This window comes from Adiantum capillus-veneris, chromosome 11 (genome assembly GCF_014529385.1).
Source record: "Adiantum capillus-veneris isolate H3 chromosome 11, ASM1452938v2, whole genome shotgun sequence".
In the NCBI taxonomy this organism is placed as follows: domain Eukaryota; kingdom Viridiplantae; phylum Streptophyta; class Polypodiopsida; order Polypodiales; family Pteridaceae; genus Adiantum; species Adiantum capillus-veneris.
Genome location: NC_140941.1, coordinates 107840434 through 107863212, shown reverse-complemented (window position 1 = coordinate 107863212; position 22779 = coordinate 107840434). Strand labels below are relative to the sequence as shown.

General features: G+C 44.9%; 1 protein-coding gene across 2 annotated transcripts in view; it reads right to left on the bottom strand.

Moving 5' to 3' along the window:
• Positions 1–22779, bottom strand: part of LOC147447803 (Serine/Threonine-kinase) — an 87952-nt gene that overhangs the window by 10618 nt on the left and 54555 nt on the right. Inside the window, exons 2-6 of one of the 2 annotated variants that reach the window (XM_086523513.1) lie at positions 22626–22699; positions 22397–22477; positions 21431–21523; positions 18113–18235; positions 17847–17921 (exon numbers count right to left, since the gene is read on the bottom strand). In XM_086523513.1, the coding sequence (XP_086379639.1) occupies positions 17847–17921; positions 18113–18235; positions 21431–21523; positions 22397–22477; positions 22626–22699 (446 nt within the window). The remainder of the gene's footprint in view (positions 1–17846; positions 17922–18112; positions 18236–21430; positions 21524–22396; positions 22478–22625; positions 22700–22779) is intronic. The other variant, XM_086523512.1, reaches the window with a different exon arrangement.

Sequence of the window (22779 nt, the reverse complement as noted above, 5' to 3'; positions counted from 1 at the left end):
ATCCGGTTAAGTGTCGCACAAACATTGGTTAAGCCAAAAGGCATCACCAAAAACTCAAATAATCCAAAAGTCGTCCGAAAGGCTGTCTTGTAGACATCTCCTGGCGCAATTCGGATCTCACGATATCCACTCTTCAAATCAATCCTGCTAAAACACGAGGATCCCTGTACTCTGTTGAGTATATCATCGATCCTAGGAATCGGAATCTGTTCTTGATGGTGATTTTGTTGAGAGCTCTATAATCGATGCACATTCTCCAAGATCCGTCTTTCTTCAAAACCAACAACACTGGAGAGCAATACAGTGAAGTACTAGGCTGGACAAGACCCTTTTCCAAGAGGTCTCTCACTTGGTTCATAATCTCTTCGTTCTGTGCTCGGCTCACACGTAAGGTGGCCGATTCGGTGGTGTGCTTCCAGGTATCAGATCAATGGTATGATCTTCAGGACGAGCGGGTGGTAACTCGCCTGGCAGGCCCTCTGAGAAGCAATTGGCATGAGAGTGGAGAAAATCTTGGCATTCTTTATCAAGTTCAGACATATTTGTCCTATCCTCATCACTCAACTCTTTCAAAAAGATCGAGTAAACAAACAGACTAGATTTCATCAATTTGGAAATGGCCAAAGCCGATACAATAGGGACGGACTCGCCCTTAAGTTTAATGTCAAGTACAATGGTTCTACCCTTCTTTGTGGTCAATGTCGCTTTCCTCGCCTGATAGTTGACCACGGCGTTGTTCTTGTGGTACCAGGGAATTCCCAAGAGGACATCACAACCTTCCAAAGGCATAATGTAAAAGTCCTTATGCCCCAAATACCCCTGACAATGCAACCGAAGTTTGTCAATGACAGGTGTAATGGCTACGTCCCTGCCGGGTGCCGCTAGAACTGCCTCCGCAAGTGGTCCCATCCGATCGGGAGTTATCTCGAGCCGCACCGCCGATTCCAGTGAAATGAAGTTGGCCTTGGCTCCTCCATCAAAGATGATCAGGGCTTCTTGGTCTTTCACTTTGCCCCAAGCTCGGCAAAGTTATGTACTCTCGTCTAACGTGTTGGGATCAGTACCCACGCAATCCAGTCTTGTTTTCATCTTGCCTTTTCTTCCACGTTCCTCAGCTGCTCTCGAACTCTCAGGCCTCTCGTCATCCTTGTCATTTTGTTCCTTCTGTGCCTTTTTAGGGCACTTCGCGGAGATATGTCCAGTTTGCCCCCAACCAAAGCACTTCCCTTCCTTGATGTAGCGAGCTCTCTCCTGAGGGGTGAGCTTTGGTCGTCCATCCTTCTTTTGTGGGTTTCCCTTTCTCTTTCTACTTTCATTTGTCGAAGTCTGTTCGGCTCTTTGTGTCATGATCTCATCTGTGGGGTAAGTCAAACTGCCTGAGTGAATGGAAAAACCCCGTTTCGCACGACTCATCAGCTCCTGAATGGAAGCTGACTTTTGTTCCAAGCAGTGATTCCGGATCTCTGTAGGAAGACCCAAGGTAAACCACTCAATCTGTTCCTTGAACGAGATCTTAAATAAAGAGGCGGGTAGAAAAGAGCTCCAGAATCTCTCGCAATAAGCGTCCACTATATCCTTCTTGGTCATCCGAAGATGGTTCCAAGCAGTTCGTACATAGCGTTCATACTCTCGAGTCAGCCAAGAAGAAATAAAAAGCCTCTTGAATTTCAGCCATTTAACTGGCGCAGTCTTGTTTAATAGAAGCGTGGACCACCAAGTTCGAGCATTCCCCTTAAAGTAAGAGGCAGCTCTCCGAATCTTAGAGTGCTCTGAGTAACGCCCTCCCACAAGAGCGATGTCAAACTGCTGTACAAAAGACAAAGCCTTCGAAGCATCTCGATAACCAGAAAACGTGTCAAATTTAATTGACTATCCACCTTCCTTAAACTCTCGGACTTTCTTGCTTTTGTCTTCCAGAAAGTCATACTGGTTGGCTTTGTAAAAATTCTTCTTCTTTGCATAAAAGTTGTTGTCATCAGAGTCCGAACTGTCTGTAGACGAGTCCTCCGTAGAACTGTCAATCACGGGGTGAGATTTAGACTTCTTTGCCATTTTCTTGCCCTTTCTGAAGCGTTGCTTTTTGCTTCGCTTTTTGCCTTTTCTGTCTTCTTCGGTCGAGTCAGATGAGCTAGAAGAACTGTCACAAGAAGAAGAAGAAGAAGAACTGGGTAATCCTTCAAATCGAACACGCTTCTTCTACTTTCTTGCCTTTTCAAATATAGACTGACAACCCAAATAACCCGGGAAGTCAGTGCCTTTCTTCTACTTTTTGTCGTGCTTTTTAGCTTTGTTTTGCATGTCAAAAAGCTGAGCAATTCGTGCATCAACCACCTCTTCTAATTTTTTCTCTGTATACTTCTTGGGAGTAGGAGGTTTCTTGAGAGTGGGTTTTCGCGGTGGTTTTGTGGTCTTCTGCCACTGTGTGTGCACCTCCTTGAAAGAAGTCTTGCTCATATATTTTGCCAATTTCGAAGTACTCGGCAAAATTAAGCATCATCTTTGTTGCATCGCCGATCAATTGTCAACACTCCATCTCTTGACGCTCCGCCTGAGTAGGCCGAGGCGGGCCATACTCCTCGCGTGAATCTTTGTTGTGATCCCTTCCCGCATCTCCGGATGCAGAGGGAGTCGACTGATCTTTGCATGAAGCGATAGGTGCCGCGGAAAAAAAAAGATCAGATTTCACGTAGAAGAGAAATCGGCCGTGCTCTGATACCACGGTAAGACTTCAAGTCGAGAATCTACCGCGACAGCACAAATAAACACTTCAAAACAGTTCACAACTGATTCAACACTGGCCCGACAGAGTTCCGTGCCTAGAGATATTGGCCCCAAAGACTGGCGCCCCTTTCGGTATTTCTTTTTATATTAACCTGTGTTCAAAGTACAAGAGTGCAGATAAGCGCTCACACACAGACTGCGTCCGGATGCTCTGAGTTGTGAGTGGCCTACCCACATATTTAAAGAGATTACAAGTGATGCTAAAAGCAGGGCCCCAAAAGCTGAAAATCAAAAGCTTGTATAAAGCAAGTCAAAGGTTGGAATCAGCGTAGCCAAAAAGCAGCCAGCACTTGCATAAAGAGAATCTGCCGTACAACTTTGCCACGTACATCCTGTCCGTACGTTGCCTTCCGCAATCTGCGGGCCTGTCCGTACGGTGCGCTGACACGTGTCACTGCTGCAGTCGGCATTTCAGCCAGAGTGTGTACCATGGGCAGCCACGTCAGCAAGCCAGCCGGGGGAAAAGTCCTATGCAAGCAGGTGAGTGTGAGTACTGGGCAGCCACGTCACAGAGTTGTGACACACGAGGACTTTTACATAATGCCCTTGGAAGGTTGTGACATCCTGCTTGGAGTCCCTTGGTACCATAAGAACAATACCATGGTCGATTATCGGGCGAAGAAACCGACATTGACAAATGAAAAGGGCCGAAAATTTGTACTTACGTGAAACTGAAGGGCGAGTTTGTCCCTATTGTATCGGCTTCGGCCGTTTCCAAATTAATGAAATCCAGTCTGTTTGTTTGCTCGATCTATTTGAAAGAGTTAAGTGATGAACACAGGACGAATATGTCTGAACTTAATAAAGAACGCCAAGATTTTCTCCACACTCATGCTGATTGCTTTTCTAAGGGCCTGCCAGGCCAGTTGCCACCATCTCGTCCTGAGGATCATACTATTGATCTGATACCTGAAAGCACACCACCGAACCAACCACCTTACCGTATGAGCCAAGCCCAGAATGAAGAGATTATAAACCAAGTGAAAGACCTCTTGGAAAAAGGTCTTATCCAGTCGAGTACTTCAGCCTACTGCTCTCCGGTACAATGGTTCTGCCCTTCTCTGTAGTCAAAGTCGCTTTCCTCGCCGGATAATCGACCACGGCGTTGTTCTTGTGGTACCAGGGAATCCCTAAGAGAACATCACAACCCTCCAAAGGCATTATGAAGAAGTCCTCATGCCCCAAATACCATAGTAACAGGGGACGCCCTTTTTCGGGCTTCCCGTCCCCACTTTTCCGTCCCCACTTGCCATCCCGCTCTCTTTTTTACACTAAAAATCCATTTCAGCCCCGTCCCCCGTCCCCCGTTCCCCGTCCCGGAATGCGTCCCTTGTGACTATGCCAAATACCCCTGACAATGCAACCGAAGTTTGCCAATGACAAGTGTAATGGCTACGTCCTTGCCGGGTGCCGCTAGAACTTCCTCCGCAAGTAGTCCCATCCAATCGGGAGAGAGAAATGAAGTAGGCCTTGGCTCCTCCATCAAAGAATATCAAGGCCTCTTGATCTTTCACCTTGCCCCAAGCTCGGCAAAGTTCTGTACTCTCGTCCATGGTGTTGGGATTGGTACCAACACAATCTGGAACCAGTCCTGTTTTCATCTTGCCTTTTCGTCTACGTTCCTCCGCTGCTCTCGAACTCTTAGGCCTGTCGTCGTCCTTATCATTCTGTTCTTTCTGTGCCTTTTTAGGGCACTTCGCGGAGATATGTCCATGTTCCCCGCATCCAAAGCACTTCCACTCCTTGATGAATCGAGCTCGCTCCTGAGGAGTAAGCTTGGGTCGTGCATCCTTTTTCTCTGGGTTGCTCTTTTTCTCTCTACTTTCATTCCCAAAAGTCTGTTCAGCTCGTTGTGTCATGGTCTCATCTGTGCGGTAGGTCAGACTGCCAGAGTGAATGGCAAAGCCCGGCTTCGCATGACTCATCAACTCTTGAATAGAAGCTGACTTCTGCTCCAAGCAGTGATCTCGGATCTCTGTAGGTAGACCCAAGGTGAACCACTCAATTTGTTCTCTCAACGAGATCTTCTTGAATGAAGAGGCGTGTAGAAAAGAGCTCCAGAATCTCTCACAGTAAGCATTGATTGTATCTTTTTTGGTCATCCGAAGATGGTTCCAAGCAGCTTGTGTATCGCGTTCATACTCTTACGTCAACCAAGAAGAAATAAAAAGCTTCTTAAATTTCAGCCATTTAACTCGCGCAGTCTTGTTTAAAAGAAGCGTGGACCACCAAGTGCGAGCATTCCCCTTAAAATAAGAGGCAGCTCTCTGAATCTTGGACTGCTCTGAGTAGTGTCCTTCCGCGAAAGCGACGGTCAAACTGCTATATAAAAGACAAAGCCTTCAAAGCATCTGAGTATCGTGAAAGTGTCAAATTTGATCGAGTGTCCACCTTCCTTAAACTCTCGGACTTTCTTGCTTTTATCTTCCAAAAAGTCATACTGGTTGGCTTTATAAAAATTCTTCTTGTTCGCATAAAAGTTTCCGTCATCGGAGTTCGAACTGTCTGTAGACAAGTCCACAGAAGAACTGTCAGTCTCTGGGCGAGATTTAGACTTCTTTGCCTTTTTCTTGCCCTTTCCGAAGCATTGTTTCTTGCTTCGCTTTTTACCTTTTCTGTCTTCATTGCTCGAATCTGAAGAGCTAGAAGAACTGTCAGAAGAAGAAGAAGAAGAACTGGGTACTCCTTCAAAGTAAACACGCTTCTTCTGTTTCTTTGCTTTGTCAAATGTCGACTAACTACCCAAATAACCCGGGAAGTCAGTGCCTTTCTTCTGCTTTTGGCGTGCTTTTTGGCTTTCTTTTGCGCCTCAAAAAGCTGAGCAATCCGTGCATCAACCACCTCTTCTAATTCCTTCTCTGAATATTTCTTGTGAGCAGAAGGTTTCTTGAGAGCGGGTTTCGGGGGTGGTGTTGTGGTTTTCTGCCACTGCTCGTGCACTTCCTGGAAAGAAGTCTCGCTCATATACTTTGCAAATTTTAGGTCCTTCGCAAAATTGAGCATCATCTTTGTTGCATCGCCGATCAATTGACGACACTCCATCTCTCGTCGCTCCGCCTGAGTAGGCCGAGGCGGGCCATACTCTCTGTCAGAATCTTCATTGTGATCCCTGCCCGCATCTCCAGATGCAGAGGGAGTCGACTGATCCTTGCGTTAAGCCATAGGTGCCGCGGAAAAAAAATTGGGGATCGGATTTTCCGTAGAAGAAAAATCAGCCGTGCTTTGATACCACTGTAACAGACTTGGACACTCCAAGTCAAGAATCAATCACGACAGCACCAAATAACCACTTCAAAACAATTCACAGATCACAATAGATTTGCACTGGCCCGGCGGAGTTCCGTGCCTAGAGATATTGGCCCCAAAGACTAGCGCCCCTTACGGTATTTCTTTATGTATTAATCAATGTCAAAGTATAAGAGAGCGGTTAGAGTTTCACTCTCAGACTCTACGTCCAGATGCTCTCCAGAGTGAGCCCTAATCCGCTTATTTAAAGATTACAAGGGATGCCCAAAAGCAAAGCCCCAAAAGCTGCAAATCAAAAGCAAGTGTTCTCTCTCACAAGCTCTCTCTATGGCTTTAGTAAAAATAAAGCAATGCAACTTTTTCTCTCTCTCTGTCCCTTGCGTGGAGGCATAAAGCAAAATTGCGTAGAAATCAACCCAATTTGTGTCGCTGGTAGCTTTTTTTTCAACCCTAAAAATCCGGGAAACCGTACGCTTGCCACGTGGCATGTCAACTGCCAGATTAGGGTTTCCACCACATTTAGGGTTTCAGCCAGCAGTTAAGGTTTCTGCAAATTAGGGTTTTTGGCAGAAATTAGGGTTTCTGCTCTCGGTAGCCATGTCATCACTTTGTGACATACCCCCCTCTTGAAAGCATTGTAATCGCCCTTGATTACGCCTGCAAAACCGACAGAAGCCATAAACCGTCTTAGCACACACTGACTGTTAGTACCTACGTACTAGGAACACACATCTAGCACATGTACCAATCGACAATCACATCACAGGACATTCAACATTCATACGGATCTTAGACCATGATTTATCGGCAATGTAGCTAGCAATCGCATCTAGGTGCAATCGGGACCTCATCGATGTCCGATTGACTAACTCCTATTGCAACCATGTCTATTCGAGATCAATCATACCAAAATGCTACAGTCATTTCGTCTATCAGTTCCTGCACTTAAAAGAAGTCAAGAACAAATCAGTATCATAATCAGGAATTCCATTTCATAAAGTCATACAGCAGAATACTGTCAGCTTTCAGTATCCCTGAAGCTCAAAGAGACATCAGTGACTCTAGTATCTAAATCAAGACATCTGTTGACAAAGGAGCGGAGTGACTCCCCTCTTGTGCATCCCACTGCACGAGATCTCCAGCCAAGCTGAATTCTAGGTTCCGTTTGGAGTAGACTATGCTAAACCAAAAGCATCAAGGTAAAGTTTCACAATTTAAGGAGTATCTGCTAGGTCCTCCTCCTCCATCCACTTCGTATCCAATGCAGGATAGTTCTTGAATTTAACCAAGAACCGCCTTCGGACTTTACCTTTATTCTTCCTATCCTTATGTGCCAAAATCTGTTCAGGAACAAAGAAATCTCGTTTTCTTCCACTTTGGGTTGCTCATCAGGCTCCCCATCATCAGGCACATCACCCTTAAAAGGTTTCAAGAGACTCACATGAAATGCGTTGTGAATCCTCCAAGTATCTGGCAGTTTCAATCGAAAGGTGAAACCGGCCTGTTTAATCCAAAAAGGGCGGTAGACCTTAGACTTAAACCTTATTTGCTTTCACCCATTTAATTTGTCGCCCACTTTACTTGTACTTTCAAGACACAACAAAGGGGAAAGGGATACAGGTTCCTAGACTGCACCTGTATGAGAAGACCGACACCAAATTGGCCCCTAAATAGGCGCCCCTTTCGGTATTTCTTTATTCTTTAAAAGAGGGAATAAAAGCTGTGGTTCCCTACAAGCTGCCCCGCACAATCTTGGCTGAATTTCAACTGTTCTAGCCCGATTTCGGCAGTATAACTGTACTAGGACCCTTCACACTCAATATCTCCACGCATTGGATGACTTTCCTGACGCATTCGGGCACTTTACAAAACCTGGCGAGAATCTGCAACATACTAAATTCTCTGTTTTCTGCCCCGAAAATGCGCCAGATCACCTATACAACGGTCCCCTCGCGTCCCTGAACCTCCTGGGGGTATTAGGGTCCGTTTAGGGCCAAAACCCTAAACCTGCAAAAATACACAGCAGGCTGTAATTCACTGTTTCGGGCTCCGTTTTGCGTGCCGGTCGCATCCGTAGCAAGTCCTCGAGCTCCCGCACCTGTAGGGCTACTTGCCCTTTGAATCGGACGAGATTTCGCACGTGAAACCTCTCCGAATTCACCTGTACCTGCGGGGATTAGACGCTAGCTAATCCAATAACTGTGCAAGACGCTCTTGCCTCGGCAATCGTGCATGAACCCACATAACTGTACATTGGTCAAATGAAAAGCCCACTAGAGGGGCATAACATACTGCCATAGGGGAGAGAGAGAGCAGTGCGTAGCGTGCAAGGCATCATTCCTGGCACCGCACTGTACATAAGAGGGAAAGGAAGCACTCCATAGCTCTCAACTTGTGACAGAAACTGAAAATGAGCCTCCCTTCTCCTAAAATCAGCGCCACTTCTTCCTGCATGAGGAAAGTGCACAGAAATGTGCCACTTGGCACATTTACAGGCTATTTCCCGTTTCGTGGTCGCCGCCTAAAAATCTCCCGACCGGTTGCCCAGTTGACTTCACGGCAGAGTAATAAAATGTTCCCTTTGTCATTCCGGAGATAATGACGCGAACACATTTTCAGGTCCCAAGATAGCAGTTCCCTAAATTTTAGGAGATGCTGCCATTGTATCTTTGTAGGTCATCTGACCCTCTTTGTACACTACAGCCACACCAAGAACTGAAATGTAGCCTCTGTAGCAAAGGATTCCAAATTGGCTAGTCAATGACCCCACTTTGGCTAACCATAGTCCTTGTCCAACCTTAGTGCTCTCTTGCCCTCGGGCCTGGACTCCCTCTGAAAAGTTCCACACTAGCTATGCAATGCACGGCAATTAGATTTCCAGAAGGGTGTTTCCAAAAAGTGAAAATGAATAAATAATAAGAAAGAAATCAACAAAAAGGATAGATAGTAGTCACACGCTGGTGACAAAAGCAGACATCATTTATCTTTTCAGTGATCTGAAAAGGTCCGTAGTATCTTATACTAAGCTTTGGAAAAAGCCTCTCCTTTCCCTTTTTCTTTCTGAGGCGTGCCTTCTCAAAACGTAAGAGCACGCAATCATCCTCCTTCAATTTCAAGTCGCGATGATGGTGATCCGCTGCCTTTTTCTGTCGTTCTTGAGACTTCTGCAAAGTCTCGCGAACCTTGGCAAAAGCCGTATCCAAATCTCGCGTATATTCACCCGCTTCAAAAATCTTATCTTTCGTGCTTAGGAAGGGTGGAACCTTCGCAGCACCTTCAACAATCTCAAATGGCGCCTTCCCCGTCGAAGAGTGTATCGTGTTATTGTAGGCAAATTCCACCAAAGGTAAGTACTTTTCCCATTGAGTCTTCTGATTTGAGATACAAGACTTCAATAAATCTAAAACCACTGAATTTGCAATCTCAGATTGCCCATCAGTCTGCGGGTGGAACGATGACAAGAATTGCAACCGCGTGCCAATGTTCTCCCAAATTGCCTTCCAAAACAAACTCGTAAATTTGGGGTCTCTATCGGAGACAATCGTTTCATGCATGCAATGTAATCTGAAGATCTAGGCCACAAACAGTCTCGCTAAGTAATCCGGCTTGACTATTTTCTTTACTGGAATGAAATGAGCATGTTTGCTAAATCTGTCAATAACAGTCCAGATACCATCGTGACCACTCTGTGTTCTCGGGAGATCAAAAATGAAATCCATTGCAATACTTTCCCAGGGGCGGGTGGATATGGGTAAAGGCTGTAACAATCCCAGTGCCTTATGCTTGTCAAACTTGACCTTCTAGTATACTAAGCAACTGCGCACAAACTCGTCCATTTCCTTTTTAAGTCTCAGCAAAGAGAAGTATCTCTCTACCCCTTTCATGGTGGTAGCAACGCCGCGGTGACCCGTAAAAGGTTCACAGTGGCATTCAGTCATAACCTTTTCCCTCAACGGCTGTGTAACACACGACATGGTTTTTCTCATCAAGTAGCCTTCCCGAATGGAGTATCTTGCTACTGTCTCCCGATCCCATATCCGTGTGAAAATATCTCCAAAATCTGTATGTGGTATACTGGTCGACCATATCCTCGAAGCTCCTAAGATGTATCGCGGAAACAGCCAGAACCAACGGCTTTCGAGACAAAGCATCTGCCACCACATTCTTTTGTCCCTGCACATGGACAATCTGGAAGTGAAACTGTGACAAGATGTTCGCCCACCGCATCTGCTTTTCCGAAAGCTGCTTCTGTGACAAGAAGTAGGGCAAACTCTGATGGTCTGTGAAGACAGTAAAATCTGCTCCGAGTAGGTAATGCCGCCATTGAGTAAGAGCATGGATAACCGCCAAAAGCTCTTTCTCATAAATCTGTGTTGTCATCTCTGGCCTAGAGAACAATCGGCTCTCGTAAGCAATGACATGGCCTTCTTGCATTAAGACCGCACCCAGATTACGACCACAAGCATCACAATATACTTCAAATGACTTCTGCAAATCCGGCAAAGTCAAAATTGGTCCCGTAGTCAATTTCTCTTTCAATGTCTGAAAGGCAAACACCTCTATGGATCCCCACGAGAAAGGGACTCCTTTCTATGTCAAGGTATGCAAAGGGGAAGCAACCTCTGCAAACTTTCGTATGAACCTCTTGTAGTACGAACACAGTCCCAAGAAGATCTAACTTCATGGACATTCTTCAAATCGGGCCAATCACGTATAGTCTCGATCCATTTGCACTCCTGTTGCTGAGACAATGTGTCCCAAAAAGTGTATCTCTGGTAGCAAAAATTCACTTTTCTTGGCATCACCAAAAACTCAAATAACCCAAAAGTAGTCCGAAAGGCTGTCTTGTAGACATCTCCGGGCGCGATCCGGATCTGATGATATCCACTCTTCAGGTCAATCCTGCTAAAGCACCAGGATCCCTGTAACCTGTCGAGTATGTCATCGATCCTAGGAATCGGAAATCTGTTCTTGATGGTGATTTTGTTGAGAGCTCTATAATCGATGCACATTCTCCAAGATCCGTCTTTCTTCAAAACCAACAACACTGGAGAGCAATACGGTGAAGTACTAGGCTGGACAAGACCCTTTTCCAAGAGGTCTCTCACTTGGTTCATAATCTCTTCGTTCTGTGCTCAGCTCACAGGTAAGGTGGCCGGTTCAGTGGTGTGCTTCCAGGTATCAGATCAATGGTATGATCTTCAGGACGAGCGGGTGGTAACTCGCCTGGCAGGCCCTTTGAGAAGCAATTGGCATGAGAGTGGAGAAAATCTTGGCATTCTTTATCAAGTTTAGACATATTTGTCCTATCGTTATCGCTCAATTCTTTCATAAAGATTGAGTAAACAAACAGACTGGATTTTATTAATTTTAAAATGGCCGAAGCCGATACAATAGGGACAGACTCGCCCTTCAGTTTAATATCAAGTACAATGGTTATGCCCTTCTCTGTAGTCAAAGTTGCTTTCCTCGCCTAATAATCGACCACGGCGTTGTTCTTGTGGTACCAAGGAATCCCTAAGAGAACATCACAACCCTCCAAAGGCATTATGAAGAAGTCCTCATGCCCCAAATACCCCTCACAATGCAACCGAAGTTTGCCAATGACAGGTGTAATGGCTACGTCCCTGCCGGGTGCCGCTAGAACTACCTCTGCAAGTGGTCCCATCCGATCGGGAGAGATCTCGAGCCGTGCCGCCAATTCCGGTGAAATGAAGTTGGCCTTGGCTCCTCCATCAAAGAATATCAGGGCCTCTTGATCTTTCACTTTGCCCCAATATCGGCAAAGTTCTGTACTCTCGTCCATGGTGTTGGGATCGGTACCAACACAATCTGGAACCAATCCTGTTTTCATCTTGCCTTTTCGTCTACGTTCCTCCGCTGCTCTCGGACTCTCAGGCCTGTCGTCGTCCTTATCATTCTATTCTTTCTGTGCCTTTTTAGGGCACTTCGCGGAGATATGTCCATGTTCCCCGCATCCAAAGCACTTCCACTCCTTGATGAATCGAGCTCGCTCCTGAGGAGTAAGCTTGGGTCGTGCATCCTTTTTCTCTGGGTTGCTCTTTTTCTTTCTACTTTCATTCCCAGAAGTCTGTTTCGACTCGTTGTATCATGGCCTCATCTGTGGGGTAGGTCAGACTGCCAAAGTGTAACAAATTGCTGACGTGTCGACCTACTGAAGAACGGAGCTACCAGCCGAGGGGCCTAAACCCTAAGTAGAACAAGTAACAGAAGATGGTTCCAACGAGCTCGTATATCGCGTTCATACTCTTGCGTCAACCAAGAATAAATAAAAAGCTTCTTAAATTTCAGCCATTTAACTGGCGCAGTCTTGTTTAAAATAAGCGTAGACCACCAAGTGGGAGCATTACCCTTAAAGTAAGAGGCAACTCTCCGAATCTTGAAGTGCTCTGAGTAGCCTTCTCCCGCGAAAGCGATGGTCAAACTGCTGTATAAAAGACAAAGCCTTCAAAGCATCTGAGTATCATGAAAAAGTGTCAAATTTGATCGAGTGTCCACCTTCCTTAAACTCTCGGACTTTCTTGCTTTTATCTTCCAGAAAGTCATACTGGTTGGCTTTATAAAAATTCTTCTTGTTCGCATAATCCGTCATCAGAGTCTGAACTGTCTGTAGACGAGTCCGCCCAAGAATTGTCAGTCACTGGGCGAAATTTAGACTTCCTTGCCTTTTTCTTGCCCTTTCTGAAGCGTTGTTTCTTGCTTCGCTTTTTACATTTTCTGTCTTCTTCGCTCGAATCTGAAGAGCTAGAAGAACTGTCAGTAGAAGAAGAAGAAGAAAAAGAAGAACTGGGTACTCCTTCAAAGTAAACACGCTTCTTCTGTTTCTTTGCTTTGTCAAATGTCGACTAACTACCCAAATAACCCGGGAAGTCAGTGCCTTTCTTCTGCTTTTGGCGTGCTTTTTGGCTTTCTTTTGCGCGTCCAAAAGCTGAGCAATCCGTGCATCAACCACCTCTTGTAATTCCTTCTCTGAATATTTCTTGTGAGCAGAAGGTTTCTTGAGAGCGGGTTTCGGGGGTGGTGTTGTGGTTTTCTGCCACTGCTCGTGCACTTCCTGAAAAGAAGTCTCGCTCATATACTTTGCAAATTTTGGGTCCTTTGCAAAACTAAGCATCATCTTTGTTGCATCGCCGATCAATTGACGACGCTCCATCTCTCGTCGCTCCGCCTGAGTAGGCCGAGGCGGGCCATACTCTCTGCCGGAATCTTCGTTATGATCCCTGCCCGCATCTACAGATGCAGAGGGAGTTGATTGATCCTTGCGTGAAACCATAGGTGCCGCGGAAAAAAAATTGGGGATCGGATTTTCCGTAGAAGAGAAATCGGCCGTGCTCTGATACCACTGTAACAGACTTGGACACTACAAGTCAAGAATCAATCACGACAACACCAAATAACCACTTCAGAACAATTCACAGATCACAATAGATTTGCACTGGCGCGGCGGAGTTCCATGCCTAGAGATATTGGCCCCAAAGACTGGAGCCCCTTTCGGTATTTCTTTACGTATTAATCAATGTCAAAGTACAAGAGAGCGGTTAGGGTTTCACTCTCAGACTCTGCGTCTAGATGCTCTCCAGAGTGAGCCCTAATCCGCTTATTTAAAGATTACAAGGGATGCCCAAAAGCAGAGCCCCAAAAGCTGCAAATCAAAAGCAAGTGTTCTCTCTCACAAGCTCTCTCTATGGCTTTAGTAAAAATAAAGCAGAGCAACTTTTTCTCTCTCTCTCTCCCTTACATGGAGGCATAAAGCAAAATTGCATAGAAATCAGCCCAATTTGCGTCGCTGGTAGCTTTTTTTTTCAGCCCTCAAAATCCAGGAAACCGTACGCTTGCCACGTGGCATTTCAGCCACCAGATTAGGGTTTCCACCACATTTAGGGTTTCAGCCAGCAGTTAGGGTTTCTGAAAATTAGGGTTTCTGGCAGAAATTAGGGTTTGCAGGAATTAGGGTTTCTGCTCTCGGTAGCCACGTCATCACTTTGTGACAGTCTTAATGCAAGAAGGCCATGTCATTGCCTATGAGAGCCGCTTGTTTTCAAGGCCGTAATTGACAACACAGATCTATGAGAAAGAGCTTTTGGTTATCCATGCTCTTACTCAATGGTGACATTACCTACTCAGAGCCGATTTTACAGTCTTTATTGATCATCAGAGTTTACGCTAGTTCTTGTCACAGAAGCAGCTTTCAGAAAAGCAAATGCGGGGGGCTAACATCTTGTCACAGTTTCGCTTCCAAATTGTCCATGTACAGGGACAAAAGAACTTGGTGACAGATGCTTGTCCCAGAAGCCGTTAGTCTTGGCTATTTCCGCGATTCACCATAGAAGCTTCGAGGACATAGTTGATCTGTACGCCACAGATCCAGATTTTTCAGATGTATTCACACGAATACAGAATGGGGAAGTAGTAGCAGGATATTCCATACGGGATGGCTACTTGATGAAGAAAACGATGTTGTGCATTACACAGCCGTTGAGGGAAAAGGTTCTAGCTGAATGCCATCGTCCACCTTTTACGGGTCACCACGGCATTGATACCACCTTGAAAGGTGTGGAGCGTTACTTCTTTTGACCGAGACTCAAGAAGGATGTGGACAACTTTGTGCGCAATTGCTTGGTATGGTAGAAGGTCAAGTTTGACAGGCATAAAGCACAGGGATTGTTACAGCCTTTACCCATTCCCACCCACCCCTGGGAAAGCATTGCTATGGATTTCATTTTTGATCTCCCGAAGACAGAGTGGGCACGATGGTATCTGGACTATTATTGACAGATTTAGCAACCAAGCTCATTTCATTCTAGTGAAGAAAACACTCAAGCCGGATCATTTAGCAAGACTGTTCATTGCCCAGATATTTAGATTACATGGCAAGCCTGAGACAATAGTCTCTGACAAAGATCCCCGCTTCACGAGTTTGTTTTGGAAGGCTATTTGGGAGAACATTGGCACACGGTTGCAATTCTCGTCATCTTTCCACCCGCACACAAATGGGCAATCTGAATTGCAAATTCAATCGTACTGGATTTATTGAAGTCTTACATTTTTTATCACAAGACTCAATGGGAAAAGTTTTTGCCCTTGGTGGAATTTGCCTACAACAACACGATCCACTCTTCGACCGGAAAGGCGCCATTTGAGATTATTGAAGGTGCTACGAAGGTTCCACCCTTCCTTAGCACGAAAGATAAAATTTTTGAAGCCGACTAGTACACAAGGGACTTGGACACTGCTTTTGCCAAGGTCCGAGAGGCTTTAGCGAAATCTCAGGAAAGACACAAAAAGGCAGCAGATCGACACTGTCGCGATTTGAAATTAAAGGAAGACGATTGGGTGTTCTTATGTTTTGAGAAGGCACGCCTAAGAAAGAAAAAGGGAAAGAAGCGGCTTTTCCCAAAGCTTAGCATGAGATACTATGGACCTTTCCAGATAAAATAAAAGATAAATGATGTCTCCTTTAGACTGAAGCTGCCCGATACTTGGAGAATTCACAATGCTTTTTATGTGAGTCTCTTGAAGCCTTTTAATGGCGATGTGCCCGATGATGGGGAGCCAGATGAGCAACCCAAAGTGGAGGAAAGCGAGGAGATTCTCGTTTGAGAACAGATATTGGCACAAAGATTAAAGGTAAAGTGATTAGACGGTTCTTGATTAAATTCAAGAAATATCCTGCATTGGATGCGAAGTGGATGGAGGAGGAGGACCTAGTGGATACTCCTCAGATTTTGGAACTTTACCTAGAAGCATTCGGTTTAGCATAGTCTACTCCAATAGAACCCCAATTTCAGCATGGGTGAATCTAGTGCAGTGGGTTTGCACAAGAGGAGAGTCACTTCGCTCCTTTGTCAACGATATAGAGTCACTAATGTCCCTTTGGGTTTCAGGGATACTGCTCGGCTGACAGTATTCTGCTGTATGACTTTATGAACTGGAATTCCCGAAAATGAAACTGATTGATTTGTACTCGACTTCTTTGAGTGCAAGAACTGAAAGACGAAATGGCTGCAACATTTCAGTCTCATAAATCTCTATAGACATGATTGCAGTATGGATTAGTTAATCGGGCATCTATGAGGTCCCGATTGGATCTAGATGAGATTACTAAATACGTTGCCGATTAATCATGGTCTGAGATTTGGAATGAATTTGAATGTGATTTGTCATGTGATGTCCTATGATGTCCGGTGATGTAACTGTCGATTGGTACATGTGCTACATGTGTTGTGCCTAGTGCGTCGGTACTAACAGTCGGTGTCTACTAAGATAGTTTATGGCCTCTGTCTGTTTTTGTAGGCATAATCAAGGACGATTACAATTCTTTCAAGAGGGGGTATGTCACAAATTGATGACATGGCAGTGCCCACGTACACGGACACACACTGCTAACGTGGTAGGTCCCGGATTATACGCAGACAAGCTGACACGTGGCATTGTACGGACCCCCGAAATCCTGGATTTTGCGACGGATTTCACGCTGATGACGTGGAAGTCCATACGCTGTACGTAATTCTGAAAATTACGTTGGCAGATTTTTACGGCAGCTTTTGGGACAATTGCTTTTGAGATTAAAAGCTTTTGAGTTTAGAGATTTTGGGGCTCTGCTTTTAAGCATCCCTTGTACCTATAAATAAGTGGGCTAGGCCTCACTTCTCAGAGCATCTGGACGCAGAGTCTGAGAGTGAGCGCCGGCCTACTCTCTTGTACTTTGAGCACAGATTAATATAAAAAGAAATACCGAAAGGGGCGCTAGTCTTTGGGACCAATACCTCTGAGCACAGAACTACGCCGGGCCGTGTCAACTTTGTGAACTGTTTTGAATTGAATCTCTGTTGTGTCGCGGTAGAATCTTGACTTGGGGTTTCCAAGTTTGTAACAGCTTCGCGAAGGTACAACCCCTTGAGGGTCCAGTTCTACCTGGATGACCGGCGGAGAGCCTAAAACCCCATATCTGCAAGTTCTTTATAGGTTCAGTTCTTGTAACCCCTTGTCCTCTCGGCCAGTCCTTCAAGTTGGTCATGCCATGTCATCATTTTGTGACCTAAATTATGCTTAAGAGACACCAAGATTCACTATAATACAATTTATCAAAAAAAGGGTGATCAAATGAGATTGTGTGGGACATAATCTACTAGCAAGCAATCTAGGCCTCTTAAAACATCTCAATAACAGTACAAAGATTGTTTTCAAAAACAAAACCAAAAAAAAAATCACAACAACAAACTACTTTAATTAACCAGAAAATCATTAAAGCGACACACTATAAGAATAAGCAGTGCAGGTTATAAAGAGGAGGGTGAAATTGCAGCAAACTACTAAGGGAACCATTGTACCCACATACTCTTACAATGCAGCTAGTCCTGGCAAGTCTCTTGATGTAGCCCATTCTGAGCGCTCAGGGCATGTGTCCACTAGCTGCCAACCACTATTTGTGCCACGGGCCCATGTGTGCATTTGTACATGCTCATGGGCACACACACATGCACGTGTGCATGCACACACGCCCTTTTAATGTTTGAAGGAAAGAAAAAACCTCTCCAAAAGGAGACCTGTTTGAGAGTTTGTGTAACAGAAAGAGTTAAAATGTTTGCAAGGGAGCTCAATTCTTTGGATGTTAACTCAGAACTGACAGGCTTGCTTTTTACAGAACTGAGATGCCACAAACACTGCTTAAATTGGTCCTGCCAGATGTGGTTTGCATAGAGAAGTGTGCTGAACAAAAGCAGCAAAATAACCTTCACAACATCAGACACAGTAGAGAAAAAAAAATTTGCACAAGATACTGGAAAACAATGGCTTACCAGAAAACCAGCCTTTATGAGGAGTGAAATGTGATTTTCATGCAAACTTTGCCCAACTCTATACAGAAGAGATTCCTGAAAGCCAAGTTCCAATCCACAATAAGTTTTGGACTCAAGGAAAGAGATTAATCATACATATTTCTCTAATAATGAGTAAAATATTACTTGAGATAGTGATCCAGTCAATAAGGTGCATGGGCATCCATAAACAAAAGCTATTTTGCTTATATATGATATGTATGTACCACCATAAAAATAGCACTTACAAGATGCATATAAGTAATACCAACATCGTTATGGATGGGCAGAATATGATTGATATACCAATCAAATATTATCAGATCTTTTTGTGGGTGTTTCCCTTCCAGACGAGATTTGGCAGCATTCACCTGCAAAACATACACAGAGAGTATAAGACACAGCAGGCTGAAATTTGTAAATGCTATCTTCTAAATCAATGTGTAACAGTTCTCTTCCTTGCAAAGAGCCACCAAAAGGAATGCATGCTTCTTTCCTCTTCCCAAACTATTTCTTAGTTCCTCCTGCCATCTTTAAAAATCTCAACAAGTCAACTGTTATGCAACTAGCTAGTCTTACACATCACTCTTTTATCTCAATTAGCCTTTGAGGACCTCTCTGTTGAGCCAGAGGCACTAAACTCTCAGAGATACACACCAGTGACCAGCCTCTATGACTCACGACACCAAATTGGAAAGCATCACAATAACCCTTTGGAGTTTTTGACTTATCTAATCTCTCAATCAATAAATTTGATTGTTTTTGAAAGTACATGCATTGTATGCTCACAAAATTCTTACATCAAGTATATGCACTGCATGCTCACAAAATTCTTACATTACCTTGCATTTTGAGTCTTGCTTAGTCGACTCCTTGAGCCACAATGTGGAAATGGCCGATAAAAAGAGAATAGAGAAAATTCCTGGAAGCATTGCTGAAAGCATGACTGACCAATTCTACTTATTGTGGAAAACCAAATATGAAGACGATTTCACAGATCTTTGACATTAAGCCTAATAAAGAAAATAAAAGGCCATCTTCTTCTTCTTGAACAAGATGAACTTATCCTGACAGAGTCAACCCGCTTGCTGCTGCCGTTCTCCCCCCACTTCCCTGCCTGCGCGCTGCAGGGCCCCCCCTTCCTCCCCCCCTCTTCTGCTGCTGACTGTTCGCTTTGCAATCTTTTTTTCTTCGACTCGTTGCCCTCGACTTCGACTTGCCTTTTTTCTTCACAGCAACACACAGATGGAGGCTCCTGCTCCGCACCAAAGGGACTCAGACGAACTTCGAGGCCCCCTCGCCAAACCCTGCAGAGCCCACCATCGACTTGCTCTATCGCCGACGGAGCAAGCAAGCCTTGCAGCAGAGGTGGAACGACTCTAGGCCACCTCTGTCATCTGCAAGATTATCGACACCCCACCGGCCAAGCAGAAGTGAGGTGCACAACCTCCTCCGGGCCCGCCTTCTTGCGGAGCTAGGCAAGATCATGGACGTAGGGCTCCTTGGGCGAGGTTATTACCAATTTGAGTTTGAGACTCCCGAGATGGCTTCCAAGGTCATTCCGATGAGCGCGCTAGCCATCCGAGTAGTTAGAGCTTATTTCCGCCAGTGGTGCCATGGTTTCTACCCAGCTTTTGATGTTCTTGTCAAGGAAGTAGATATGCTCATTTCGGTTTGCTTCCCCGGCTTGAGAAAAGAGTACATCCCGCTTCTATCCAGGATTACTTCCGAGGTCAGGACAGTCTTAGAGACCCCATGCACGACAGCTTCAGTCGCTGCCAAGGCAATAGGTATACCTACAATACGCGTTTTGGTTAGGGACACTCGCACTCTCCCAAAGGTAGTCCTCCCTAGAGTGAGTGGCGGTCTTAGAGACCCCATGCACGACATCTTTAGTCGTTGCCAAGACAATAGGTATACCTACAATACGCGTTTTGGTTAGGGACACCCACACTCTCCCAAAGGTAGTCCTACCTAGAGTGAGTGGCCGCCAGCTCCACCAGAGCGTGGAGTATTCAGGACTCCCGAACCAGTGCTTCATATGCAGACAGATGGGCCAACTTACGACGGCTTGTCCTCGCAGGAGAACTCCATCCGTGCCACACTCAGCCGCCCAAGGCTGGTCATTGTGCTAGATGTGTGTTCATAGTGCATCGGTACTAACAGTTTATGGCTTCAGTCTGTTTTGCAGGCATAATCGAGGGCGATTACAATGCCTTCAAGAGGGGGGTATGTCACAAACTGGTGATGTGTCATTGGCCCTGGACAAGGGTGGCAACGGATACACACACAGAAATACTGACGTGGCATGCCGTACGGCCTCCCGGATTTTGCCGCACAATTTCCGCTGACGTGGCTGAGCGTACGGACTTCTGTGATTTACGGGCAGCAGTACGGAAACTTGCTTTTTGCGCAAGAGAAACTCTACACAAGCTTTTGGAAGAGCTTTTGGATAAATTGCTTTATTTTCAGGGCTTTTAAAAACTGAAAGCTTTTGGGGCTCTGCTTTTGGCATCCCATGTAATCAATAAATAGATGGGTTGGGCTCTCACAACTCAGTACATCTGGACGAAGAGTCTGAGAGTGAGAACCCTCCCACTCCCTTGTACTTTGAGCACAGATTAATGCAAAAAGAAATACCGAAAGGGCGCCAATCTTTGGGGCCAATATCTCTAGGCACAGAACTCTGCGCCGGACCGTGTCGAATCAATTGTGAACTGTGAACTGTTTTTGAAGTGAATCTCTGCTATGTCGCAGTAGAATCTTGACTTGGAGTGTCCAAGTTTGTTACATCTGGAAAGCCCACTGCTTCCGCATCTTCAAGGCTCGACCCGTCCCACCGGCGGAGACTGTATGTGGCCTTTGGCTGGAGCTGACCCATACACTCAGGGGCTAGTTTCAGAGACTTCAGGGCAGCTCCGGCCACATGCTAGAGCGCCCACGAGGCCTTCTTGCGACTTTGGCGACCAAGGCCCTTCTTCACCATGGTTCATGGCAAGCCTAGATGGCAGTACCGTCCACTAGTGTGGTTGTTTCCTCCCATATCCTGATTTAGCCATCATTGTACATATCTTACCTTTTCATTGGGAGAGTCTCCCCACACTTTGATGTAGCCCTCTCTAGCAAGGGCAGGTTGTAGCCCATTGGGCAGTTATCTTAACTAATGGAAGGATCATTTTCTTGCAAATAAATAAATAAAAGGCCTTCAAAAGAAGTAGCTTCCCATTTCTATTATGCATCTACTGTACTTAGCTGTGACATAAAACTAGTAAGAATGAATAAAAGTACCATCCAATGGGCATCTAATATGATTGAGACACCATTGAAAACCAATTGCAATTTTCAACTAGAAAGAAATTACAATTACCAAAAGACCTAAACAGAGCTGCATTCACGTGGATAGTCCAGTGATATGCGATAAAATTCAGGCACTAGTGGATTCAGGACATCCTTCAACATTATCATGATTCAATATTAAAGCATCAGTTGCTGCAATAAATACCTGTCTACTTTGATAGTTTATGGCAAGAGGATGCACCATAGAGGTGAGGACCTCCATGTCTCACCTGTGCAATATAATCATGAAAGAACATAATTGCAAAGTCATCTTGCCCAGTGCTCAGTTTAAATACACGAACAAGTCTCTGCTGCTTCATAACCTACAAGTAGTAACAAAGTGATTTACTACAAAACGCTGTGACAGATGTGAATAAAATTGAAACACCACAAGGAAAGCTGAATTTTATTACTAATAAAATTTCCATTTGCTGATTTAAGGAACATTCATATAAGACAACACAGAATTACTACTCTTTGATCAGTCAATTGAAATAGCCAAATTTCAACTTTTTTGCGCTCTCATATTACGCAAACTGATCATGTTGCAGCCTCCCACGAGTACATCATATCTGGGAGGATGGAGACCATCGCATGAAAATCCTGTAGCCGTAGCTGTTGTGCCTGGGGGAAATCCCAAAGAGAGTATTTTTCAGTCTCCTCGGGGTGCCCACATCCAGTATAAATCGCGGGGAGTCCCGCTAGCAGCTAGTCAGACCCCACCGCTGTCCCTCTCTGTGCGACTAGCCACTGAAAGATAGTAATGCTATGAGACTGATGCTAGCCCAAAGGCAAGTCTGGAAAAAGATAAATTCTGGAAAGGACCACATCAAAGATTTCTTGCTGTCGCCAGTAGCTAAGCCATGCAGTGTACTGGAAAAAACGGTGTTGGTAACTTAGAAAGGTAGCACTGCAAGTTAACAAGGCAGTTTATCACACTGGGTTATCTAGAATACAACGTTTCATGGAGGGCAGTAAAGCAACACAAGTGCCCCGCTGGTATTGAGTCCAAAACACATTGTAGTGAACAAGCGATCAACTTGGGCATAGCAGATGTAGCACAACAGTAGCAACCAATTCATATGCACTTTTGGTAAAGCTTCAACTTATTTTTACTCATGATTTCAATGCAAATTACAAAATACTAATGGAAACTTCAAATTTTCAGAATGCACAAATGCTTCATCTCCACAAACCTCCAGCTCCCTGTCGACAAAAGTACGATCCTTCACAGTACTGTACAGCTGGGAGAGAAGTACAAATGGAGGGACAGAGACCTGAAACCATAAATGGGAACAAAAACCTCAAAACTTCTAATGAAATGCAAAAATGTGTACTTCACAACTGTCATAAGGGTCTACTGTCCATCAGCATAATGCACTGACAACAGAAGAAGAGGCTGAAGTACAGCCATAATATTCACACCTTGTCAATTTTTGGAAACTGTTCTTGCATCATCCTCAAAGCAACTTCTGTATCTGAGGGGATAATCCAGTCTTCTATCAAAACAAAAATGCACAAACAGACAAATAATTTAACAATGTCGATGTGTGAAGCAGTAAAAGTGAAAAGCACAAAC